The sequence below is a fragment of the Mixophyes fleayi genome, chromosome 11, assembly GCF_038048845.1.
Source record: "Mixophyes fleayi isolate aMixFle1 chromosome 11, aMixFle1.hap1, whole genome shotgun sequence".
Lineage (NCBI taxonomy): Eukaryota > Metazoa > Chordata > Amphibia > Anura > Limnodynastidae > Mixophyes > Mixophyes fleayi.
The window spans coordinates 54,748,302-54,774,631 of NC_134412.1; the positions used below are offsets into that span (position 1 = coordinate 54,748,302).

The 26,330-nt window shown below is 44.0% G+C and overlaps 1 protein-coding gene across 3 annotated transcripts in view; it reads right to left on the bottom strand.

Annotated features, from left to right (window-relative positions):
* Positions 1-225: 225 nt before the first annotated feature.
* Positions 226-26,330, bottom strand: part of UBE4A (ubiquitination factor E4A) — a 53,013-nt gene continuing 26,908 nt past the window's right edge. For all 3 annotated transcript variants that reach the window (XM_075191138.1, XM_075191140.1, XM_075191139.1), the window contains exons 12-20: positions 19,688-19,820; positions 16,111-16,298; positions 15,923-16,023; positions 15,713-15,826; positions 15,013-15,187; positions 8,499-8,679; positions 8,240-8,387; positions 3,775-3,932; positions 226-1,043 (exon numbers count right to left, since the gene is read on the bottom strand). In XM_075191138.1, coding sequence (XP_075047239.1) covers positions 905-1,043; positions 3,775-3,932; positions 8,240-8,387; positions 8,499-8,679; positions 15,013-15,187; positions 15,713-15,826; positions 15,923-16,023; positions 16,111-16,298; positions 19,688-19,820 — 1,337 coding nt within the window. In that variant the 3' untranslated portion in view covers positions 226-904. The remainder of the gene's footprint in view (positions 1,044-3,774; positions 3,933-8,239; positions 8,388-8,498; positions 8,680-15,012; positions 15,188-15,712; positions 15,827-15,922; positions 16,024-16,110; positions 16,299-19,687; positions 19,821-26,330) is intronic.

Here is a 26,330-nt window from a genome sequence, read left to right on the forward strand (position 1 = left end):
TTTTAAAAGAGGCTGGCCATAGAGACACTATTAGGCAGAGCATATTTATGAATATGCACAAGTGCATAGGTTGTGCTGCTGTAGCATATGTAACTGGACCGTAATACTGTATCACACAGCATAAATTTCTGCCAATATGCATGTTGTGAGCATGTACCTATGTATGCGCAGAGTATCTGTTTAGTCTAACTTTTAGAAAGCAGTAAAACTGTAATATTGCAAGCATTCAAATGAAGATTTTACAATTTATTAACCAGGATTATTATACATTTACAGCTTGGCAGTCAGAATCCATCTTACAACAGGTTATGTATTTAGACATCTTGTCCTCCTGTTTCCAAATGTTTACTCTTCCTCTTCATAAATACATTTGTCTAATATATAAGTTCAGTTTTAGTTGCCGTTAAGGTTGTAAACCATGCTTGGAACAAGAAATGTGCTAGTTGTTGAACTACAAATTCCAGCAAGACCTCAGTTTAGCAGATGAAAAGCCAAAGGTTTTCCTCTGCTGTAAACATTTATGGCTAAAGAATTAATAAAATATTTGGGTGAATTACATTTCATTGCAGATACATCACCAAATTAGTTACAGAACTGGCTCTTATAAAGTGGACACATGTGCGTAGGTGAAAAGGGTAACTACTAGTTCTACAAACATACCCCAAATTACATAAGCAGACAAGTTTCAAACTGACCCCCTAAAACCACTTTGGCAGGTAAGTAGATATGTATGCCACAGTAGCCTCCTCAGTAGCTCTTCCGGTCTGTGGCTTTTGTTCTACAAGGTCAGTTGTTTCCTGTGCTCTCCTTATTCACACCAGCTGTGCAGCAACTGGGTTCCAAACTGAAATTCTCTGCTGATAGAGGCAATGATTAGATGTCTCATTTCAGTCTGTAAGTCATTCTATAAAGAATCACGTCCTTTGTTTTCACATTGCTGCTTGCGTTCTGCCAGCCACTGCAAAATCCTTTCCTTAAGTTCATAGTTTGGTTTGAGTTGATCCATGGTCAGAGGACTGCGATTAAAAGGGTCAGTCTGGTCACTGCAGAGAAAAGTATACATACATTGACAAATGTATTTACAGTAGATACAGAAATATTTCATATCTGGTAAGACAAGCAGTTTGTTCACTTGTACAATCCTTTAGGAAGCAACAATTTTTAAGAGATAGTCAAATTTCTTCCAAATACATGCATCTCCTAATAATCTGGGGAATTCACCAGCCTCATGGAGCTGATGGTATAACACTGCTAAGACACATGCAACTACTATGGATGTAAGGGGTGTTTCTGGAAACAAAAATGAACAACAAATGCCTAGTGATATAAGGGATAATTTGTTGATATCGCCAGATATATGCTTTTCATTAAAAACAAGAAAGTGCAATATACTCTTAAATCCTTTCTCCGATTACTTTTTCAGAATAACAGTTATTATTTTCTTTATATTATTACTGCATTCTTTTATACAAGCAGTATGCGAATATGAAAATTAATAATATTTCACCATAACCAGCGCTCCTCTATATTTTTGTTAGTTCTTGTACACATCTGGCAGAAACAGTATCTGCTGTACGTTGCAGCAGCTGTTGGTAAAGTAATTTATGATATTTTACCCATTAGCACCTAATTATCTTTTGTCTGGGCCAGGAAAGATTCTGACTAGAATGAGTTCTCAGGGAGGACTTCAGCTTCCTCTCATTCCTGGATATCAGGCAGTAATGCTCACAGGCTTCTGTCTCCAAGAAATGTGTCGCAATTGAGAGTCAAGAGCTGGGAACTCCTAGGATTTCCCTGTGGCTCACCAAGCTATTGTGCACTTCACATCCCATGATTGGCCCCACACTCCACTGCTGGACCAACATGAGCAATTTAAAATCTGTTTCCTCCCCCTAACAAAGTTGTCATATAATCTGGACTTCCCCCGGGACTGTGTTACGGAACATTAGACTCTTGGGGTGATCAGGAGTGGCCAATAGTTAGAGGACAGGAAAGTTTGCACCTTTGCAACCCTGTAAGAAAAATGTAACCTATCCCCAGATGAATTCTGGCTGTACGTGGAACGTGGATGCTAGAATGTTTTCATTAAGAAGGACATTTCTATCTGAAGTGAGAAGGGTCCTGACATTTTACAAGGTCATGTGCTGTACTCCCCAGGAACCTAAACACACCATCTCTGTTATTTATAAACTACTATAAAGAAATATTTATAACTCTCTCCCTTAATATGCCAAATTATGGGATTGAGATTGAGACAGGTCATATACTGACCAGATATGGCCCAAGATATTCCAATATATCTCAATAAGTTCTTTAAGCCTATCAGTACTGTAAACACAGTTCAATGTCTTCTCCAGATGGTAGGTGCATCCTAGAGTCTCAGGGCTTTGCAGGAGGTGCAGTTCAGGGGTAAGAGCTCCTCTGCTAATTTGGTTGGACTGCCCTAGACTAGCTTTCTTCTGGCTCAAGGTAAAGGGGCTTTCAGCAAAAATTAAGGGTTGTCCTGTTGCTCTTGGACCAGGCTTCTGGCTGTTGAACCTCACAAGTATGTTGATCTCTCATTACAAGAAATTACTTATTAGATATATTAGATAATGCTGCCAAATAATGCTGACATACTCAATATACCCAAAAGAATTTCTGTTCATTGGAGGTACTCTTCTCCACCTACCCTCAAGAAGTGGCTGGCCAAAATAGAATAATCAATGACCATGGATGATATTTCTATGTTTAGTTCATAAGTTTTACAGATTTAGTTTATGTGGCTAGAATTTAAATATTCCCCTGATTAACACTCCCTGTTGAATGGGGCGACCATACAAGTTTGTCATCGGTCTGGGCGGTCAATGCTCACTATTATAAACGCTTTTATAAGTTTGTGGGCACATAGTTCTTCTCTGTGCTAAACCACGAGGATAACCCTCCTATCCTCCCTATCCCTTAACCCAGTTCTGAGAAAATATAAAGATTGGGCTTTAGTCATCATTGCTTAGTGCCTGAATGCATCATTTCTGGATCTATGTATAATCTACAATAAAATAGATAAAACAAATAAAAATGATATTGCCTAATTGAAACATTACGCTGGGTACTACAACTTTCTGGAATAACGGATACTTGAAACAGGACAAGCATACTGAAACGTCAAAAACCCTGTTATTTGATTTTTGCAGAAATTACCTCTCTTAGAAACATCTTTAACCATGAAAAACAACTGTTGACTGCAGTAATGTTTTCATGCTTACAGATGTCAGTCAGTTACTCACAATCTTAAAATACCTTAGCAATAGTGTGTTTCTGAAATTTCATAAGTTAATTTCAGACAGATGTCCTGTTTTGAAATCAGAAGTTATTTTGGTAAGTGTACTACAAGATATACATTAGTTGTTTTTTTTTATAAGGAAACAACATTTTTGAGTCGAGTTAGGTGTATTATATCTTCCACTAAAAGTGTAACCTAAGCAAAATATTAAGACATACTCTCCTTACATTGGGATCCCACTAGGGCTTTGTCTGTGGCATTTACACTTCTAGCAATTTTTGTTTAAAAATTACATAATATTGAAACTAATGGGTTTTAGATTTTCTGCTCTGGAGTTTGCACACATCTTCCTTCAACCAATTCTAAATTTTTCTTGATTTCCAAGGAACTTTAAGCACATGTTACTTCCCACAGTGATTTTAAGGTAATCATAGAAGGGACAGGAGAACCTCAATTTAGAAATTATTTATGTCCTACATTCTACAAGAAACACAATGGGATCAGTTATTTACCTAAGCAGATGTCGAGCAATGGTTGACCTGTCCACAGTAACACGGGAAGATGGTAGAATAACTGGGTCCGACATGACTGTACTCATGATAGGATCCAGAAACTCATCAGGCGCATCAGCATAAGTCTCCTCTTCTCGTTGCTGCTGGTCTGCTAAGGACTGCGATTAGAAGAGAAATAATTAATTTACTGATTATATTGATCCCATACTAGCAACATGGGTGTAAATGTATTAGGTGCCCCACATCAGATCCCCAACCACACCTGCCTGTACCCACAACCTGCTTTTACCTTTTCTGAAGAATTGAAGGAAGAGCTGATTCTGCACTCATGTGGAAAAGGGATAAACACAGTCTAGCTCGGCGGTTCCCAAAGTGTGCGCCGCAGCGCTGTCACTGGGGTGCCACGGGCCAGACATAAAAAAAAAAAAAGAGAAGACAGAAACTTACCAATCAGCGCGGCGCCGGGACCCAGCAGCCTCCTCTCTCCCGCAGCAGCTTGTCACTGACGTCTATATTCAGTGACAGCTGCGGGAGAGAGGAGGCTGCTGGGTCCCGGCACCGCGCTGATTGGTAAGTTTCTGTCTTCTCTTTTTTTTTTATGTCTGGCGTGGGGCAGAGTGAAAAGGATGGTGGCAGCGGAGGGGGACAGTGTGACAGCGGGCTGCAGAGGGGGACAGTGTGACAGCGGGCTGCAGAGGGGGACAGTGTGACAGCGGGCTGCAGAGGGGGACAGTGTGACAGCGGGCTGCAGAGGGGGACAGTGTGACAGCGGGCTGCAGAGGGGGACAGTGTGACAGCGGGCTGCAGAGGGGGACAGTGTGACAGCGGGCTGCAGAGGGGGACAGTGTGACAGCGGGCTGCAGAGGGGGACAGTGTGACAGCGGGCTGCAGAGGGGGACAGTGTGACAGCGGGCTGCAGAGGGGGACAGTGTGACAGCGGGCTGCAGAGGGGGACAGTGTGACAGCGGGCTGCAGAGGGGGACAGTGTGACAGCGGGCTGCAGAGGGGGCAGCGTGCCTGGGGGTAGAGGAGGGGGACAGCGTGGCAGAGGGGGACAGCATGGCAGAGGAGGGTGGCAGAGGGGGACAGCGTGGCAGAGGAGGGTGGCAGAGGGGGACAGCGTGGCAGAGGAGGGTGGCAGAGGGGGACAGCGTGGCAGAGGGGGACAGCGTGGCAGAGGAGGGTGGCAGAGGGGGACAGCGTGGCAGAGGGGGACAGCATGGCAGAGGAGCGTGGCAGAGGAGGGTGGCAGAGGGGGACAGCGTGGCAGAGGGGGACAGCGTGGCAGAGGAGGGTGGCAGAGGGGGACAGCGTGACAGAGGGCAGAGGGGGACAGCGTGACAGAGGGCAGAGGGGGCAGCGTGACAGAGGGCAGAGGGGGCAGAGTGCCTGGATGCAGAGGGGGCAGTGTCTCTGGATGCAGAGGGGGCAGTGTCTCTGGATGCAGAGGGGGCAGTGTCTCTGGATGCAGAGGGGGCAGTGTCTCTGGATGCAGAGGGGGCAGTGTCTCTGGATGCAGAGGGGGCAGTGTCTCTGGATGCAGAGGGGGCAGTGTCTCTGGATGCAGAGGGGGCAGTGTCTCTGGATGCAGAGGGGGCAGTGTCTCTGGATGCAGAGGGGGCAGTGTCTCTGGATGCAGAGGGGGCAGTGTCTCTGGATGCAGAGGGGGCAGTGTCTCTGGATGCAGAGGGGGCAGTGTCTCTGGATGCAGAGGGGCATTTTTACATACAACTAATTAAGTATTTTTGTCGTGACCTAAATACTTGTTACAATTTTTTGACCCAACTACTTCTAAAACAGGACTGCTCAGTAATTATTTTGGAGGGGTGCCTTGAAAAAATTTGGAGACTCTAAGGGTGCCGCGAACTGCAAAAGTTTGGGAACCACTGGTCTAGCCCCTTGTCCACCTGTATTGCTAGGTTATTGGATTAGCAAGAGAGCCAATTACAACACATGACACTCCTGCCTATATTGGCATTAGTTAATCCTGGAAATCGTTAATCCAGTAACTATCAAAGTAACTATTCCATCTGAAGCAGGGGGGAGGGAATAAAGTGTGTGTGGAGCATCTGCTGATGCAAATTTACAGTAAGGATTCACCCTTGAGTTTAAGCAGTGCTTAGTGCATGTCTAATTTTAATAGCTTCCTTAAAACATCCCCTTTTATCACTGAACATGCATAATGTGCCCAGCAGTGACTATACAAATTCTGTGCCAAGCAGTGTCTGAACAGATATTGATCCAAACAGACTCACTACACCCAAGAAGTAGTTTTCACTCACTGTGCCAAATACACATTATGCTAAACAGTGCTATATATACACTGTGTACACCAGTACTCACATACAAGATGTGCCCACATATTTGTGCATTGTGCCCAAAGCTGGGTCAAAAATTTATTGGTGTGGTTTTACATGTGAAAAAAAAAAATAGGAATTTTACTCACCGTAAAATCTGTATCTCTGACTCCATTGGGGGACACTGCGAGACATTGGGGTAGAGTAGGTGGGACTAGGAGTTTATCCTATCAAGTCTATATGCCAGGTAATTCCTAACAGGTCTCTGCACTCTCCATTTATTTTCAGCATTGCTGGCAGGCTTACAAGATGTTCAGACATTCCTGCAGCAGGTTCTTCACGTTCAGCCCCAGTTTGTTTATCCTGTGAAGCGATGGGAACTCAACCTGGTGCTCAAAGCACTTAATTTGGACTCATTTGAACCACTGGATTCAGTCGATTTACATAATCACTTGGAAGGCGGTTTTCCTCTTGGCCATCACCACCGCTCGTAGGGTTTCGCTTTGCTGCACTCCCCCATTTTTTTATATTCCATGAAGCTAAAGTGGTGCTTCGCCCCATTCCTTTTTTCCCCGAATGTGGTGTCCAGGTTCCACTTGAATGAGGAGATTGTGGTCCCAGCATCATCATCTTCTTTTCTTCTTCATCGTCGTCTTCGCGCTCTTCGTTGCCATGTTGACTGCACAGACTTTGTCCTTAAGACTAAGGACCTCTTCGTCCTCTACGATGGTCATAAGCGGGGCTAGCCAGCTTCCAAGCACTCTCTTGCCCGCTGCATCACTGCCACCATTCAGGTAGCTTATGTACAGGCCTCTTAGCCTGTCCTGGTGACTTTGATAGCTCACCAGGACTGTTGGCGCTTTTTGGGCGGTACGTCATGATGCTTTGGTGGAGCAATTCTGCAGAGCGGCATCATGGTCGTCTGTCCACACCTTTTTCCAAATTTTATAGGTTGCGGACTTGCATCCACTGATGCGAATTTGGGGCGCAGGGTATTGTGCGCAGTCGTTCCAGAGCAATCCCTCCCTTAGAGGCAGCTTTGATATGTCCCCAACGTCTTGCAGTGTTGCCCAATGGTTGGAAAGAGAAAATAAGATTCTTACTCACTGTAAAATCTGTTTCTCTGACTCCATTGGGAGACGCTGCGCATCCTCCCTTTGCTCTGTAAATGGTTCTGTTATGGTTATTAGGTTCTATGTTTGCCTTGTTGGCCTTTTCTCGTATGCTTGGTTTTACAAAACTGAGGTAGCTGCAGGAGAGGAGGGGCATAGTAGGGGAGGAGTGTGTGGATTAAACAAGTGTAAGTGCCAAAACTCCTAGTCCCACTTACTATACTCCAATGTCTTGCAGTGTCCCCCAATGATAGGAAAGAGAAATGTATATTTTAAAAGGGCTAAAATACGAATTATACAATACCGACCAAAAATGTCTGCTATACAATCAAGATCCCTCAAAATCATCCCCAAAACCTATGGTGCTAAAAAAATATAATAAAAAAAAATGCAGAGCTCAAAACCTCTGGTGGCGACACAGGTTTTCACCAGATCCCGTTCTCTTGGTGCACAGTTCTCTGTGGAAAATTCTTTCATACCTGCAGGTACCCGACCCACTGCATTTTTCTACCATGTACTTGTGATAGTGCTGTACTATTAACATACTGCTTATAGAGCAACTAAACCTAGAAAAGTTATATTTTATTGCAAATATATAAAAAAAGTAATCTTGTAATATTCACACATAGGTACTTAAATGTTCCCATGCTTTGGCATAACAGTCCCACATTGTATATATATTTGTTATGAAACCAAATAAAAGCTATGGTTTTCCATTATCATCATTTTGTGTCTGCAAAAAGTTGACTGCAGAATCCTTTCTTGCATTTATTGACAGTAAGCCTGCTCTGTATCAGAAAAAGAAAACTGGCCCCCATTGGATTTCAAATGCTTCAGTTCCACTAAGCTACATATTCTTTTCCATCTATATTTATAAATATTTCCTGATTTGTAGTTTGTAATCCATGAATAGATACTGAAAGCATATGTGTACCATGAAGATTGCTCTTCCTAACAAAGTGCACCAATAGCACAGACAAGCAGAAGATTTGATAATGGTTTCAGCTCAAATAGTATTATTATATTACCAGTAAAGCTGAAGACGCTTTCTCTCACCTTAATTTTCTCAGCCACATTTGCAAACGCCACTATCATATTCCCTGGCTTGTTAATTTTCTTTAGTACCCGCACTGTTTGAGCAAACAGAGTAGGTGAATAGGAGCGACCGTCCTTTGGCACAGAAGCACAAAAATTCTCTTCATCCCTGGAACAAAAAATAAACATAATTTATTTACCCCATTCAGCTTTGTGTGCAAACCAATCCCTGCACAAAGTTTCACAGGACCCACTGCAAGTACTGCAGTTCCAAATTTACCCCAAGTTTAAGTAGATGGTGCAGATGTCAGAAACCAACTGCTGTGGCTTGAAGTCAAATTCACTGAAATCTTTCACCTTCAAGGCCCCCATCTTAGGGCCCACTAGATGTTGGAGGAAGTAGTTGAGCATTGAGATGATACGTTCTGTTAAAATTGATTGGACAAATAGCGAGCGTATGTCTGAGGAAAAAAAAAAAAAAAGAGAAGAAGTATTACTAGCCTCCAAGCGCCAAATAGCACTTACTAGTCTCACGGTCTGGAAAGTGGCCGAGTTTGTCAATATATAATCTGTGCATTGTGCATTTATCCTTTATCCTACTCTCTCCCCTTCAAGGTGATCACAAAATTGAAAGATGATTAATAAATTTAGCAAAGAAAAATAATTGGAATTTTATACTTACGTAATATCTGTTTCTCTTAGTTGGGGTATAGATTAGGGACAGGGCGAACTGGTACTTTAACTTCTGTTAACTAAGCCCCAACTCCACCCCCTCTATACCCCACTTCCTGCTAGCCTCAGTTTATGTTTAACCAAGCCCACAGATAGAGAGAAAACAACAGAGAATAAACTTAACAGAACAATATTTTCTTAACAACAAGAAAACATGTCAATCAGTAGGCGAAACCAGAGCGTTAAAGGCGGGCGCCCGGTGTCCCCAATGGACTAAGAGAAACAGATTTTACGCAAGTATAAAAAGCCAATTTTCTCTGTCTTCCTTTGGGGGACACCGGGGACATTGGGGACATCCCAAAGCTGCCTCACGGGAGGGAACGCTCAGAAGAAACGGCACAAAACACCTCTCTTTCAAAACTTGCATCCTTGGATGCAAACACATTAAACTTGTAAAACTTAGTGAATGTGTGTACAGACGACCACGTGGCCGCTTTACACAGCTGTTCACTGGAGGCACCAGGCGGGCCACCCAGGAAGCACTAACAGACCTTGTAGAGGGCGCCCGGAGATGATCTGGGACAGGTTCCCCAGCCCCACTATAAGCTTGACGGATAACAGTCGTAATCCACCTAGCAATAGTCACTTTAGAAGCTGGCCAGTCTCTTTTGTGAGCATCACAGAGAATCAAAAGATCATCAGTCTTGTGCACCTTCTGAGACCTTTTCACATAAATGCGCAAGGCTCGCACAACATTGATAACGAATAGGATTATCGTTATCCAAAGACGTAGCATCAGTCAGGGCAGGAATGACAATGTCCTGATTTAGATGAAATCTAGGCACGACCTTAGCAAGGAAAGAGGGCTTGGATCGAAGAACTGCCCTGTCTTTATAAAAAAACAAGAAGAGGAGACTTGCAAGATAAAGCAGCAAGCTGTGAAAATCTGCGTGCCGTAGAAATGGGCAAAAGGAAAACCATTTTCCAGGTTAGAAATTTGAAATCCCCTGCATTCAAAGGTTCAAAAGACGGACGCTGTAAAGCATTAAACACCAAATTCAAATCCCACGGCGGAACTGGAGGAACATATGGAGGTTGTACATGGAGTACGCCCTGAATGAAAGTTTGCACATCAGGTATGACAGCGAGTTTTCTTTGAAAGAAGACCGAAAGAGCTGACACCTGACCTTTAAAGAGAACTAAGACACAAACCAGCATCCAACCCGTCCTGCAAGAACCTAAGTAATCTGGCCAAGCGAAAAGACGAAGTAGGATATCCCTTTTTTCACACCAGTCAATATATGTCTTCCAGACTCGATGATCAATTTTTGCACAGGCTGGTTTCCGAGCACAAAGTATGGTTTGCACCACACGTTCGGGAAAACCTTTAGCTCTTAGGATCATGGCTTCAACAGCCACGCTGTTAAAGTCAGACGTTGTAAACCTAGATGACAAAAGGGACCTTGAGTTAATAGGTCTGGGCGTAGCAGCAAACTCCACGACCGAGCTCCTGACATGGAGAGCACGTCGGTGTACCAGGCCCTCCGCGGACAATCTGGCGCTACTAGAAGAACTGGAACACCTTCTCTCTACGTTTAACACCCTTGGGAGCATGGCTACCGGTGGAAAAAGGTACACTAAGCGGCATCTACTGCGACAGTCATAGGATCTCGTCGACATCCGGCTGACCCCAGCGTTCCACCAACTGACGAAACACCTCCGGATGGAGGGACCATTCGCCCGGATGCAGATTCTGCCTGCTTAGAAAGTCTGCTAGCCAATTCTCTATTGCAGAAATAAAGATTGCCGTGAGCGCTGGACCGTGAACCTCGGCCCACTGAAATATCTTGTGTGTTTCCCGCATGGCCAAGGGACTCTTGGTGCCGCCCTAGTAATTGAGGTATGTCACTGCTGTAGCATTGTCTGGCTGAATCTTCACTGGCCTTCCCTGCAGCAAGTGTTGCACGCTTATAAGAGCCTGAAACACTGCTCGCAGTTCCAAGACATTGATTGGAAGCCTGGATTCCTTCTGAAACCGAGCATGAAGACAGATGACCCCCCAACCTTAAAAACTGGCATCCGTCGTGATCAAAGTCCAATTTCAAATTGAGAATTTGCGTCCCCTGGCGAGATTCTGTATGTGTAACCACCAAAGAAGCGATTGACGTGCGGAATACTTGGCCCGCCAGATTCAGATGGGATTTGTTCCGTTGCGACAGAACTTCCAACTGGAACAGCCGTGCATGAAACTTTGCAAACTGGATCACCTCGAAAGCTGATACCATCTTGCCCAGAACTCTCAAGTTCGAAATGTATCGAAGGCCTACTTGCCGCCAACAGAGATTTCACCATTTTTTGCAACGCTAGAATCTTGTCGAATAAAAGACCCAAAAAGATCATTCGCTGGGATGGGGATCAATTGGACTTCTTAAAGTTGAGAATCTAACCGTGAGACTCTAGAATCTGGATTACTACTTGGATATGTGACAGAAGCACCTCTGGAGAATCTGCCTTTACAAGAAGAACGTCTAGGTATGGGATGATTGTAATTCCCTTGGACCTTAGCAGAGCAGCCATGGCCGCTATGATCTTGGTGAAGATACATGGGGCCGTGGCCAGACCAAAGGGAAGAGCCTGAAATTGGAAGTGCTCTGATTGAACAGCAAACCTCAAAAGGGACTCATGACCCTTCCAGATGGGCACATGGAGATAGGCATCCTTAAGGTCTATAGCCACCATAAAATTCTCCTTGTTCCATGCCGTGAATGACTGAGCGCAAAGACTCAATCTTGAACCTGGACACTCTGACCTGGGTGTTCAAAGACTTCAGATTCAGAATTGGTCTGAATGAGCAGTCTGGTTTTGGCACGAGAAAAAGGTTGGAATAAAAACCCAAACCTCTTTGAGAATCTGGCACCGGAATAATCACTTCCGAAGAAAGGAGGGGTTGAATTGCTTCTCAAAAAGCCAGTCGTTTTCGTGGACAAATGGGAAGACCTGTGGCAAAGAACCGCCTGGGAGGAAGACCGAGCAAAACAATCTTGTATCCTCAATCCACCACCCCCTGAGCCCAGACATCGGTGGTAGACTGAAACCACCGATTCCTGAACAAGAGAAGACAGGCTCCCACCACTGGCGACAGCAGAGGAGCAAAATGCCCATCATGCGCACTGCTTGTCTGCAGGCTTCGCTGCTGGACGTCGAGTCGACCAGGCCTGGCGCCAATGATGCAAACCACCCCTGGGGGCGGATGCCTGGCCTCTAGAAGATTGGCCCGAGGAATATTGACCCTGAATCCTTCCTGAGGAATGAAAGAACTGGGAGAAAAGTGCTCCCAGTTGCTTGACTGATAATGGAGTCAAGCTAAGGACCAAACAAAACACCCCCAGAAAAAGGTATGGTTTTAAGAGCCTTTTTAGACTCCACATCAGCCTCCCAGGACTTAAGCCAGAGAGTGCGACGAGCCGAAACTGCAGAGGCAGAAATACATGCCCCATTCAGTCCCGCGTCCATAGCTGCCACTCCTAAATAATCTGTCACCCTCTGAATTTTCTCCACTGATGGAAGCAGTTCAGAGGATGGCCTGCCTGTCAACAAACCTTCAGACAGCTGTTCTGACCAAAGTTCAACAGTTTTGTTATCCTACGCAGATGCTAAAGCAGGCCTCAAAGAGGCACCTGCTGCCACTAAGAAATGGACTTAAGGACAGCCTCAACCTTACGGTCTGTACCTTCCTTAAGAGTGGCTGCGTTAGGAAGAGGAATAGTAGTTACCTTTGCCAACGTTGCAACAGCAGCATCCACACGTGGAAGCGTTTCCCATTTAGCAAGAACTTCAGGAGGAAAAGGATAACACGACTGCAGTCACCGAGACACTTCGAACTTCCTATCTGGGGAAGCCCAAGGCTCTGACAACAAATCTTCCAACTGGGAAGAAGCTGGGAAATAGAAAGATTTATTTTTCCGGTGTACAAAAAGAGAAGCCTCTGCAGCGTCAGGAACCTCTTCCTCAGGAAAGTCAAGTACCTGAAGCACAGCTTGAATTAATTCTTCCACACTCTGACGATCAGAATGAACCTCCTCCACCACCGAAGGAGCATCCATATCAGAATCCACCGCCAATTCACCCTCTTCCTGGGAACAAGAGTCAGAAACTGACTCATTTCCCTGAATGGGTGTCGCTGCCCTCTTACGCTTACGTGAGGAAGACGGTGCAGCATAATGCAAAATCCTTTCTAAAGAGGAAGAGACCAACACTAAACCCTGTACAGAGGATAAAAGTCCCTGTACCCAAGCTGGTTCTGCAGACTCCGCCTGGGTAGAAACAATCAAACTCTGACTTAGCGAACTAGAACCCATGTCATTCGCTACAGTGCAAACGAAATTAGAAGATGGTGCGGCCACAGCCTGTGACCGCACCAACTGAGCAACTTCAGCCACAGTATTGGAGAGAGACTGAGTCCAGGCAGGTTCTGAGGTATCTAAACAAGCAGCTGCTGTTTCACACAGTATGCTCTCTGAGGGCCGACAGGCTGCGCACAGAGCCTGCGCACCTCACTGACTAGATGGTAACTTAACGTGACAGAAATCACAGGTGAAACTCAACATAGATGTAACACCAGCCCTACCACGCATGGATTATCCCCTATCTGACATGTTAACAGACGGGACAAAACACACACAACAGAGTGTAATAAACAGTGTAACAAAACACAATATAAATGACAAGCAGCACACAAAAGTGAACAGAAAGTGAACCTGCAATACAGCCAATAAAGCCCCACAGACTAAAAGATAAACTTTTCAAAAAACAACCCCCAACCCTTTACCTTACAGGACTCAGGACAGAAAAGGGGAGAAGCTGGAGCTATAAAATGGCTGTCTATTCTGGTGTCTGCACACAAAGGAGTGAGAGACCACCACAGAGGAAGTGCAATAGAGGAAACGTCACCCCCCCAGGGCCCAGCACTGGATTGGCAAGCGTCCAACAGGACAACCCTCTCAACCAATCCAGAGCCTAGCAGAGCAGGGCTCACTATTTTCGTGACCCTAGCCTGACCCAGTCTCTTGAGATAAAAATATAATTTTTTGTTATTTTTTTTTTTTTACGACTGCTCCTAGTAAGCAGCAGCCTGACTCAGGGGACAAACTGCGATTCTCTACCCCCCTCTCCCAGCACTGTGGTGGGAGAGGGTTTCACTTACCTTCTGCCACTCCTCCTCACGCAGTGTCTGCAGTCTGACTGTCAGACCAGGAGGAGGGACACAGCCTGCGGCGACTGTGCCCGGCTCCTAGGAGGGCATGAAAACGTTGGTAGAGGAGGGCTGGCAAAACAGGCACCTCCGACCACCCCCCCCCCCCCCAGACAGCGCACAGCCGTCCGTGCCACGCGCAGCACACTGCATATTCCTGCTTCCTGTCCCCCCAGCCAGTAGGCAGATTTGAAACCTGCAAGCCTCGGGGGAAACCGCTGCACTTTGTCCCTGATGCGGACCCATGACATCGGAGCCGGCAAGTGCTGAAGCGGTGATTGACAGCTGCAAAGAGCTGGCGGCTGTCCGGGACAGAGCATAAAATAATAAATAAACCAACAGAAGAGAGCTGCACAGCAGCCCAGACGCAGCCCGTTCGCTGGGCACTTAAACTAAACTGAGGCTAGCAGGAAGTGGGGTATAGAGAGGGAGGAGCTAGGGCTTAGTTAACAGAAGTTAAAGTGCCAGTTCGCCCTCTATACCCCAATGTCCCCCAAAGGAAGACAGAGAAATTAATTAATTTTAAGTGGACTGTTGTTTAATATCTCAAATGGAAAAAATATATAAAATTAGACATTGCTGAAAAAAAAGCCCATACACAAATTACATCTATATTTAGTAGTTGCTGGTGTAATAAATTAGTTATACTATCCTCTGTTGTATGTGCAAGCTTATTTCACAATATTCTTGTAATGCAAATATTATTTTAGTAATTAAAATTAGTTACAGAATGTAGATAAATATTGGTCTCAAGATCAATGCTGCCAATGGTAAAAACAAAATAGAACACAAATGTATTGTTGACTTATGAGAAAAATGTTACAAGAGCTGACAACTACTTCAAGCTATAGTGCGTGAATTGTATTTTTACCTGAGGTGAGGAAAGCTAAGGTCCCAATGGTCTCATTTGACATGATATTGTGAAACCTGGCTAACTGCCCAAACATGAGCAGATTTGACTCCTTCTCCCGACGGTTGTCAGCACTCAGTCCGTCCCATTCTCCCCGATCCCTCTCTATCTGTAGAACTTTAATTTTGCTCAGGTACTGGGTGATAAGGAAGAGAGAAAGAAAGAGTTTCTTCAAAAAGTATTGCTATACTGCAATGGGGAAATTCATTTCAGCAAATTACCAGTTTGTTTTTATTTTTTATTAAATTTATGATTTCATTCTTTTTAATAAAAGGCGGCACAAGTACAGTGGAAGTATACTCTAAAATCATATACAAGAGGGTTCAGTTTTAAATCATGTTATTTTTAGTTACTTTACACAAATAAAATTGTTAGCAAATATAATGTACTATGTGGAACATGTATAAAGTAATATTAGATATCACTAATACTATTATTATTATTTGTAGCATTCCGTTTGCAAAAAAGGCTCATAGATACAGTACCCACCTAAACCAATTAACAGGTTAGGTTTGAAATAAAAAATTCCTATAAATTTTGTGATAAAATGCCTATCCAAACAAAAAACTAATGTTGCATTATATATAAGCTGCCTGTTGCCCTCCCTCAATCATAGTATCCCAAACATTGCTTGTTATTTAATTCCCCCCCTAGTTTTTACCTGGATGGCTTCATCTAGTAGGAATACAGCATCATTCATCAACAAATTGAGGAATCGCAGAAATAGTGGTGGATTCACAGCCTCAAGGTTTTCAGCTGCATAATCTGCCAAATTCTGTGGAGAAGAAAACAAGTTGCTTCTTTTAGGAGTTAATCAAGAAGGATACGAAATAGTGCCAACAATCAAATGATAACTTATAGGGCTGCTAACCTTTATACTCTCTCGATAGGTGTCCTGCCCCCACATATACCTTAAGATAGGATACATAGGACGCCGATAGTTAAACTTCTGCTCAAATTGATGTGGGTCACCTGAAGATACACAGTTGGCATATTAATAGCTATTGTATGAAATATAGTGTCTTGATTTTCATTAAACAAAATAGTCTCTTCACATACCAGTAAATTCTATGTCAACAAACACCTTTATGAGCGCTTCTGCCAAGCGTGATGCAAGTCGGTAAGAGCAAAAGATTCTCTGCCGGTGGAAGACACTAGATATAAGTGGGTTCTGAGTATGTTCCAGATGAGGCATTACAGCCTCCAGTACTTCTGCCAGCTTAGCACGCAGGTGGGGGTTTTTCATCCTGAAGAATGAGAACACATTTTTTTAGTAGTTTCTGCAAACATTTTATTTAATATAGTTAAACAAAAATTAAAATAAACGAGAATTAAAACTTGGACTATGCAAATTTGACTTGATTTTTGTCACCCCAGATCATCCTGAATGAATCAATCTAAAACGTTAGATGAAGTATGTAATGTGGTTTTGTTACCAATTTTTCTTTGCTGTTAGTTTACATAATAAGTATTACCATATACAGATTAGATAAAAAGCCCCTTTAATGTTATAAAGGAAAAGAGGATGCATATTTATTAGTTTAAAATGAGGGCCACATCAACATATGGACTGTAAACCTTCACCCTCTTTCATCCACCGGGGACACTGGAGAATGTGGGGTATAGAATGTGGTTGCTGGAGCTTTAGCAGTTTCAAATTTAGTGCTGAAATGTAAGCTCCTCCCCCTCTATACAACATTCGCTACATTCTAACCTCAGTTGATCTTAAGTGCCTGCAGGAGCCAGGCGCATATTAATGGCTGCCTATGATAGCTCTGTACATTTATTATGTTTTAAGTAGCAATGTTTTATATTTTATTTGTTTGATCACCCACCAACATCTCTTTGAGGTGAGGCATTCCTACGTATGACTGAACTGGGCTGCAGAGGTGCCACAGGCAGCTCCTCCTTTTGTCGGCAGGCAATCTCTCCGCGGGATCACCTCTGGGGTGGACACAGCCACTCCTACCATAGGTAGTGCCAGGAATTCTCATGCCTCCAGCACCATTGGGTCAGGACCGGCATAGGGCTGTGCACAGGAGGTGCTGAAAGACCGGTAAATAGATCCCCATTTTTTGGAACGGGGATCAGGCTAAGAATCGCGGTTCCAACCTCTTGAAACCGGGACGAGGTATCTCTGGTCCCCCACTAGGCACTGGACGGCTAAGAGGACTGCCCTTATGGAATCACAGTTGGATTATCAATTTCAAGAAGTCCAATCGGAGCCCTTCGCAGAAGATGATCTTCTTGTGCCTTCTGTTTGACACCCATCAGCAATGGGTGTTCCTGTCACAGGACAAGAAACCCTAGCGACAGGGACTGGTGAAGTCCCTGTTAGCTTGCAGACGGGTGTCGGTACACCTGGGGATGAAGGTTCTAGCAAAGGTGGTGTCCACCTTTGAAGCAGTGCAGTTTGCACAGTTATATTCAGGACTGTTTCAGCTCTAGTTAATTCCCAATTTTTGACCAAACAGACAATCTCTCAGGCACCAGAGGCAAAAGTTCAGCTTCGCTAGTGGCTGATAAGGACAAATCTGAACAAGGGTTGTCTGTGTGTGATCTGGGACTGGATATTGGCAGCAAAAGATGCCAGTCTCCGGAGCTAGAAGACAGCGGTTTCAGGTCGTTTTGACAAAAAGAGGAGACCAAACTTCCTGTCAACACTGTAAAGCAAGTCACCAGTTTATGCGAGGAAGGGTCATAAAGGTGCAGTCCAACAACGCCACGGCGGTGGTGTACATTAAGCATCATGAGGGAGACAGCAAAAACCTTATCCCATTCCATTTTGGTGGTCTTCATTCCAGGTGTAGAAAGAAGAAGCAAGCTTTCTAAGTAGGTAGGCTCTTTATCCCAGGGAATGGTCTCTTCACCTGAAGATATTTTAGAAGCTAGTGCGAAAGTGGGGTCAGCCAAATGTTGACATGATGGGTTGTGGTTGAATAAGGTGGAGTACTTCTGGTCCAGGACGGAGGATTCGTATGCGTGTAGTGGCTGCTATGTCAGTTTCATGGGCCTTCAATCTCATTTACCTGTTACCACCTGTAGCCATGCTTCTACGTGTACTAAAGGAGATAAAGAGCGCATCCCAGTGATTCTTGGAGGACTGGCCCTGGAGGTCTTGGTACACCCAACATCATCAGAATGGCAGAGGGTCTGGTGTGGCACCTGCCTCTAAGCCCAGACCACTTAAGTCAGGGTCCCTTCCACCAACAGTTTACCTCAGCTGGTTTTAAGAGCATGGCTATTGAGGCCATGATTCTTAAGACCAAAGGCTTCTCTGATGCGGAGATTCAGACCATAATCAAGGATAGCAAGTCTGTGTCTACCCATTACCACCACAAAGGGGTTTCCTATCTCTTTATTTGAGCTGGACCAATTGATGCAGGTTTTGCAGGACGATTTAGAGGGGGTTCAAACTTAGTTCACTCAAGGTCCTGGTTTCAATCCTTTTGGTTTTCTTTCAAAGACAACTGTCTTTCTTGCCTGAGGTTCAGACCTTCTTACAATGAGTGATGCATGTGCAGCCTCCCTATACACCACCACTCCCTACGTGGAATCCAAATTTGTTGCTAACCACTTTGCAGCATCTTCTTTTTGAATCACTTGAGTTGAAATTGCTCACCTCTTATGCCAGAGTTTTGGAGTTGGGGCTTTTTCTTGTAAATCTATGTTGCTTATTTTCCATGAGGACACAGCAGTTCTTAGGACAAAGCCCTCATTTCAACACAAAGTAGTCCCTTAGTTCCACCTGAATCAGGAGATTGTGATTTCGGCCTTGGACCGGTATAACTCTCCAGAGGATGAAGGTTATCTTCAATCTCTGGATTCGGTTCGGTACCAGAAAACATAGGATGGAAAACCTGTTGGTCCTTTAAGACGTTCATAAAAGAGACTGATCAAGCCTCTAAACAGACCATTGCCCGGCGAATCAACGTAATTCGCCAGGCTTACATTGGAGCGGGACAGCCTGTATCTGCAAATGTAAGGGTGCTCGCCAAAAGATCGGTGGGTGTCTCTTGGGAGGCACGGTACGTGGCCTCTACTGAGCAGTTGTGCCAGACCGCCACCCGGTCTTCTGTGTACACATTCACAAGGTTTTACAGGTTTAATACTTTTGAATTCAAAGATGCCACCGAGATTTCCGAGCATACCCACCCTTAGGGTCAGTTTTGGGATGTACCTACAGTCTCCAGTGCCCCCATGGATAAAAGAGACAATGTGATTTTGTTACTTGCGTTAAATCCTTTCCTCCAAATCCAACGGGGGACACTGGATACACTCCCTTTATGCTCCTTTATATGTGTTCCGTTCTGGTTCTTGTTCTCTCACTGTTAACTTTGTTAGGATTCGGGTTTATGTGGGAGTATGTTGGATTCCTCCTCTTCTTGTTCTACACCCTGTTTTCTGTCCTTTGGGTATTTTTAGACAAATACTAAGGTTAGAATGTAGCCAATGGGGTACAGAAAGGGAGGATCTTACATATCAGCGCTAAATTTGAAAGTGCTAAGGATCCAGTAACCACACACTATACCCAGTTACCAGTGCCCCCCATTGAATTAAGAACAAAAGAATTTAACGCAAGTACAAAAATACCATTTTTCCCTACAAAGCATTACCATCCTTTGACTTCACCTACCTCTCAATTCTGCCAGTGAACACCGTAATAAAATCCAGTATATGTTCTAGAGATTCTGCAGCAGTCTCCAAAACCTCATCTGCAAACCGTCTCAGGAAGATGAAAAAATCTCCCAGGTTATCAGCAAAGAACTCTGTAATTCAAAGAGACAAGATAACATATTCACTGAGCTATGTCCAAATTTACACTATGTTGCACTGCATTGTAATTAGAAAATGATGCCATTATACTGACCTAATAATCTGTGCAATATATACATTGTCCATATGGACAAAACTGACCACAAGCAAAAAGGTGAATGCATCATTTTCTTGTAATTACTTCTGTAACACATATTTCATTGCTATCCATGTGGAAAGCTTAAGCAGCATGCAATAAACATCAAAACGTCCAAGCTGATGGTATTTATTTGATACATTCACTTTGCATTTCATTTGGAGCACAAGTATTATACTTATTTTGATAAATATTAATCTATTGTTTGTCCAAGAAAGCATAAACTAAGTCTTCCAATTATGTAAAAGCAGCTATTTTTTTTACCCAAGCCACTAGTGAGTGGGCCATGTACATGCAAATTGGGACCGATTCCCTTTTATATGTTTGTTTCCTAGAAATATGGATCTCATTCCTACTCTATAAATATCACGCAAAAAAGAGCAATTATACTCACCTATAATTTAATTTCCTCAATGTACTTCATGGCAGCCCACACAAGTTAGTTAATCCTTAATCAGCTAAGTACAGACAAAAGTTGACACCCTGAAAGGTATATATCGTGACTCCCCTTTCCTTTATTGCCTTTGAGTGACTACCCAAGCTGCCTCTGAAACATATAAAAAGATACAATGCAATATTAGGGCTGTCATGGAGTACTTGCAGGAAATTAAAATTATTGGTGAGCATAATTTGCGCTTTTCCTGTTCAGCCTCCATGGCACCCCTCTAGAATGGGATGTACCTGGGATTTTGTGGTCTCACAAAATCCAGCCAACACTACCCATGCATATAAAATATTTTATTAATAAACTGTATTCTTCCAAATGGAGCATCAGCCAAAACCAAAACATCCGGAAAGTAATGGCTAGAGCAGGATGAAGAGATGACAAGTTTTCTGCCTTGCATAGCTCATTTGTTGAAGCAGGAGTCCTGTGTGCCCACTAAGCAGGGGCAGGCTGGGCTGGGGGGCATCTGCCCCCTGGGACAGACCCATATTGGGCTACCTTGGACTGGGTCACCTGCATTTTTTCTTCATTTAAAATGTTCCTAAAAGGCTGCTGAGCTGAGTCTTGCCCCCTGGGGTAAAATTTGCCAGCCCTCCGCTGCCACTAAGCTCCCACTGTCCTTGTAGAATGCGTCCTTACTACCTTTGGCACCTCATGTCTGTTCCCCTTGTAGGCCTATAAAATTACTTCTCGAATCCACCTTGCGTGTCTTTTGATGGGGCATGCCTTTAACGTAGACCTCCAGAAAATACAAAGATGATCATCCTTCCGGACTTACTTTGTTCTTTAAAGATACACTGCAATTGCTCTGACCAGGTCCTGAGGATGTAGTCTTTTCCTGACGCTCATTCTTAGGATTTGGACAAAGGGACAGAACACAATCTCTTGATAGATGTGAAACATGATAACTACCTTAGGCAAGATAATGCAGGATTTGCTTTTAGCACTACTTTAAATTGGTTTACATGTTCATAAAAAGTTCCTATACCCTATAGCCTTAAAGTTCTCCCATTCTTCTAACAGATGAGATTGCTACTAAATATACCGTGAGCTCTTTAAGTGAAACTCCATGTACATGTTCAAAGGGTCCTGATACAAGAGCCTCCAAAATAAGATTCAGATCCCATGGTGTCACCAAAGACTTGATGCAACGTTGAATGCCATTAGCTGCTTGAAAAACGGTTTCCATTAGATCATTTGACACCAATCAAGTGTTCCAGATTACACAGTGCTGAAACCTGTACCTTTAATGTACTAAAGAACCAGGTCCTTCCGTAAACTCTCAAAGGAAATCCAGCACCTGAGATACGTTGGCAATAACAGGATTGATCAATCTGGATTATGTGTGTTTTCCAGATTCTGTAATACACTATAGAAGAACTTTTCTTTGTAATAATACTTAAATCACTTTGTCAGAGATTCCTGTACTTTTGAGCAACGACCTCTCAATTTTCTACACCATCGGGGAGAGAGCCTCTAGATTCGGGTGAACAATAGGCCCTTGATGCAGAAAATCTAGCCACAGAGGTAGAGGACCAAAGCTGTTCTAGGAACACCTTGCATACCACTGTAAACCACGGCCAGCAAGTCCAGAATGGAAGAACCTCTATTACCTCTGCTGCCTCTCTCCCGATCTTCTTCAGTGTGTGCGCAATGAGAGAAAATAAACCCCAGTTTGAACTCACAAGGTTTCGTTAGAGCATCTATTTCCTCTGCTCTGTGGTCTCTGCAACTGAAGTAGAATCATTTGTACTTTGAAGTGCTGCCATCAGATTTATATGCGGGGCCACAAACTTCTCTACCAATTGATGAAACATCTCCTTGTGTAATTAATGCTCACTCCACCCTCTTGGTGGATGTGATGCCGAATGAGATAATTTGCTGCATTATTGTCTTTGCCTTCTACATGAAGGGCTGACAAGCGGTAACAACACGGATACAAAAAACAATCCCGAGGTCTCGGTCATCATGGTTTTGCTATTAGTGACATTCATAAACAGCCAAGGAGGCACTACCATACTTTTATATGAAAAGATCTTGAGAGGTTTGTGTGACAACTTAGGTAAAAAAAATATTGTATTGCATGCCAAACTGTCCTTTCTTCAAGAATCTTTGCATGCAGTTTATTCTTGTTCTGCAGCAATGCACCCTGTACCACTTGTGTGTGCAGATGAGCACCCCAACCTTGGAGCTTGAATCTGCTGCAACTGAATTTATAAGTCAGATCTTAAATCTGCAAAAGTCTTTCACGATGTCCATTTGTATTCTCAATAACGGCAACTGTTCAACTCGCACAAGGCGACACTTTACTTCACTGTATTTATGATCCAGTCATGGCAATGTAGACTGTTTTGAGTACGGTTCTCCGATTTTTCCATTACCAGAATATATTCCATATGAGACCAAACTCTTAATTCCCTGCTTCCTGAGAGCAGCCATAAGACACACAAGTACCTTTGTAAAGGTTCTGGGAGGTGCTGAGAGGCCAATTGCCATACAGGTAAACTGGAAATGGTGTCCCAGGCTGTAGAAGCTGATAAAACAATGGTGTTGCTCTGCAATTGGGATGTGCAGATAGACATATATAGATCTATTGGGGTAAGGAAATCTTCTGTTGCATTGAGAATAGTTTACAGACTCCATGTGGAAATGTCTTGCTTGCACAAATCAAATAAGATTTCTTAGAAATGTGCAGAATACTCGATTGCTTTTCTACCAAAGAGTCTGAGAAGAAGCGGATGGCTCTCTGAGCGTTATGTACTAGAGAAATGAACGGTTTCTCCATAAGCATCTGTAAACTACTCTGTAATGCTCAGTGATCCTCTGTAGTAAGTATCCAGGTTCCCACATATCTCACGATCCTGCTGAAGGTTGTGTTGGCCAGTAGTCATTGTAAATTTCTCCATCTTCTTTCCTCTAAAGGAACCAAAGGGTTGGCTGGGAGCATTTGCCACAAATTCTCTAGCATACTGATTGCCAGTCTTCTTTAATTGTAGTATTGAGGACGAAGCAGAATATGTTCTAAATCCAATGTTAAATGACCTTTTTTGTGACTTTCTGAATCACAGTATCCAATTTGTCATCACACCGAAAAAGTCCCTTGAAAATGAAGAGTCGTAAAGCCTGGTCACCACAAGCAACAATTCTGACAGAAAGTGAGATTGTATACAAAGATCTCTTAAATCCCTCAAGATCCCTCAAAATCAAAGTATACTTTTGAACAAGAAGAGATTTAAATAGAATTCAAAACCTTTCTTCTCTTCTTGTACTGGAATAAAAATCCCTGAAGTAATAAATGACCGGCCCAAATTAAACATTGCCCAAAAAAGTTAAGGACGAAAGAGTACTCTTAGGCTTTGATACTGCTTCCCAGGCCATAACCCAAATGTACGGCAGGCTAATACCACTGAAACTGAAATCCTAGCATCAATGAGACCAACATCAAGAGACACGGTCCTCAGTTATTCAGATGCTTTATAATGTGTCCAACCTGGATCAGAAATTCAGATTTAGATTTCCCCAACTGTAAGCTCTTTTAAGCTGCTCTGCTTTGTTAACGCAAGCCGAAGGTTAGAAAGGGAGACTTCAGTCACAACATATATAGACTTAAACCTCAAACTTTCTATCCGTGCCATCCCTAAGAGCAGTAGCATTCAAAATAGTAGTAGGAATAGTTTTGGACCATTAAACGATGAAGGCATGCACCTTGGGTGTCCCATTTTTCTGCATCTTCGCTGGGGGGGGGGGGGGAGATAAAGTATCGGCAATCTGCGGGAAAACTGGAACTCCAAGCTTCAAAAAGCAAATCTTCGGTTTAAACAGCGACAGGAGCCTCCAGCTCTTTGCTGTCTGGATGTTAAAAACCTGCAGCACAGCCCACACTAAACAGACTACCCCTTGCTGCCTAGAGGAATCTGCATCCAAGCAAAAAGAATCCTCAGCCAAGCTGCCTTCCTCCTGTAAAGAAATATCGGAGTCTGACCCATTGAAGGACTGAACCACAGCAGTACTCTGGTGCTTACGAGGCCTAGAACTGTAGAAATTGACTATGAAACCTTTACAAGTCCCTGGACAGATTTCGCCAGGCGTAGTGTCCAAACCAACTCTTCCATTGGCATTGCTACAGTGCCAAAAGACAGCTGGCCAAGTGCCCTCAGGTGAAAAGAGGATTTTTATACTTACGATAAATCCGTTTCTCGGATTCCATCTGGGGGACACTACTACCATGGATTGTGAAACTGGAGGTGGAGTTGGCACAGGTTAACTTTAATGTATCAAAGCTGGCAAACTCCTCCCCTCTGCAATCCCCTGTAGCCTATCCAATCCAAGTATAAAGCCCCAAGGACAGGGAGTTAACCAACCAGAGACCACACAGCAGACGAGCAGAAGGGAGGGAACGCAGGGTCCCCCAGATGGAATCAGAGAAACGGATTTATCGTAAGTATAAAAACCCTCTTTTCTCTTTCATCCTATCTGGGGAACACTGCTACCATGGGGACGTTCTAAAGCAGCCCCCTTCAGGGAGGTACCACTCTGACAGCCCGGCACGTAGAGCACTACTGCCGAAAGCAGCGTCTGCCGACGCAAATACATTGAATTGATGAAATTTTGTAAAAGTATGGACCGAAGACCACGAGGTTGCTCTGCACAACTGGTCAGCTGAGGCCCCATTTCGTGCAGCCCAGGACGCCCCCACTGAGTGGATACAATGGGCTACAATACAATCAGGCTCAGGTCTGGTAGCACTGACATAAGCCTGCTTAATAGTAGAAGTAAGCCACCTAGCAATCAATTGCTTAGAGGCCGGCCCTCCTCGTTTAGAGGAGTCAAACAAAACAAATAAAGAATCCGTGCGGCGAATCTTTGATGTCCTCCTGACATAAATTCTTTGAGCCCTGACCACATCCAGAAACTCCATGGAACCTGTCCCTGAAGACTGTGGGCCACCCTTAAATACCGGAATCACTATTTCTTGGTTCACATGAAAGCTGGACACCACCTGTGGTAGGAAAGCAGGAACTGTTCTGAGAACCGCCCTATCACCGTGAAAGATTAGATAAGGTTCACGACATGAGAGAGCACCCTAATTCAGAAGCTCTACGAGCCAATGTAATAGCTAGTAGAATAGTCAAGAGCCTTAATTCTGCAGTGCGTAATGGTTCAAAAGAAAGCCCTTGAAGCATATTAAGCATCAGGTTAAGATCCCAGGGGGCTGTTGGAGGAACATATGGAGGCTGGATATGTAGGTCTCCTTGCAAAAAGGTCCTGACATCTGGAATGTCTGCCAAGCACAGGTGAAAATATACCGAAAGGGCTGATATCTGTACTTTCAGTGAACCTAGACAAAGGCCCGCATCTAAGCCATCCTGGAAAAAGCCAAAAAACGCGGAAGACGAAAGGGCAGCCGTGAGGCATGGTCGGCTCTCACACCATCTGATGTAGGTTCGCCAGATGTGGTGGTAAATACGAGCTGAAACTGGTTTTCTAGCTCGAAGGAGAGTGTTTACTACTTGTAGAGAGAACCCTCTGGACCTCCACAAGTTGGCCTCAACAGCCATGCTGGTAACTTGAGCCGAGGAAATTCCCGATGTGTGAATGGTCCGTACTGAAGGTCTTCTCGAAGAGGTAATTTCAGACCCGGGCCTAGCCCCAGTATTTCTGCCTACCAAACTCGCTTTGGCCAAGCAGGAGCCACTAGTATGAATGGAAATTCTCCTTGCTTCACTCGTCGAAGGACTCTGGGAATCATAGGGATGGGAGAAAACAGGTATCCCAAACTGAACTCCCATGGCATCGTCATTATGTCGATGGCAACCGCCAAGGGGTCTCTTGCTCGAGACCACAACTGTGGTACCTTCCTGTTGTGATGTGATGCCATTAAGTCCATGTCCGGGATCCCCCATCATAGGACCAGAGGCTGGA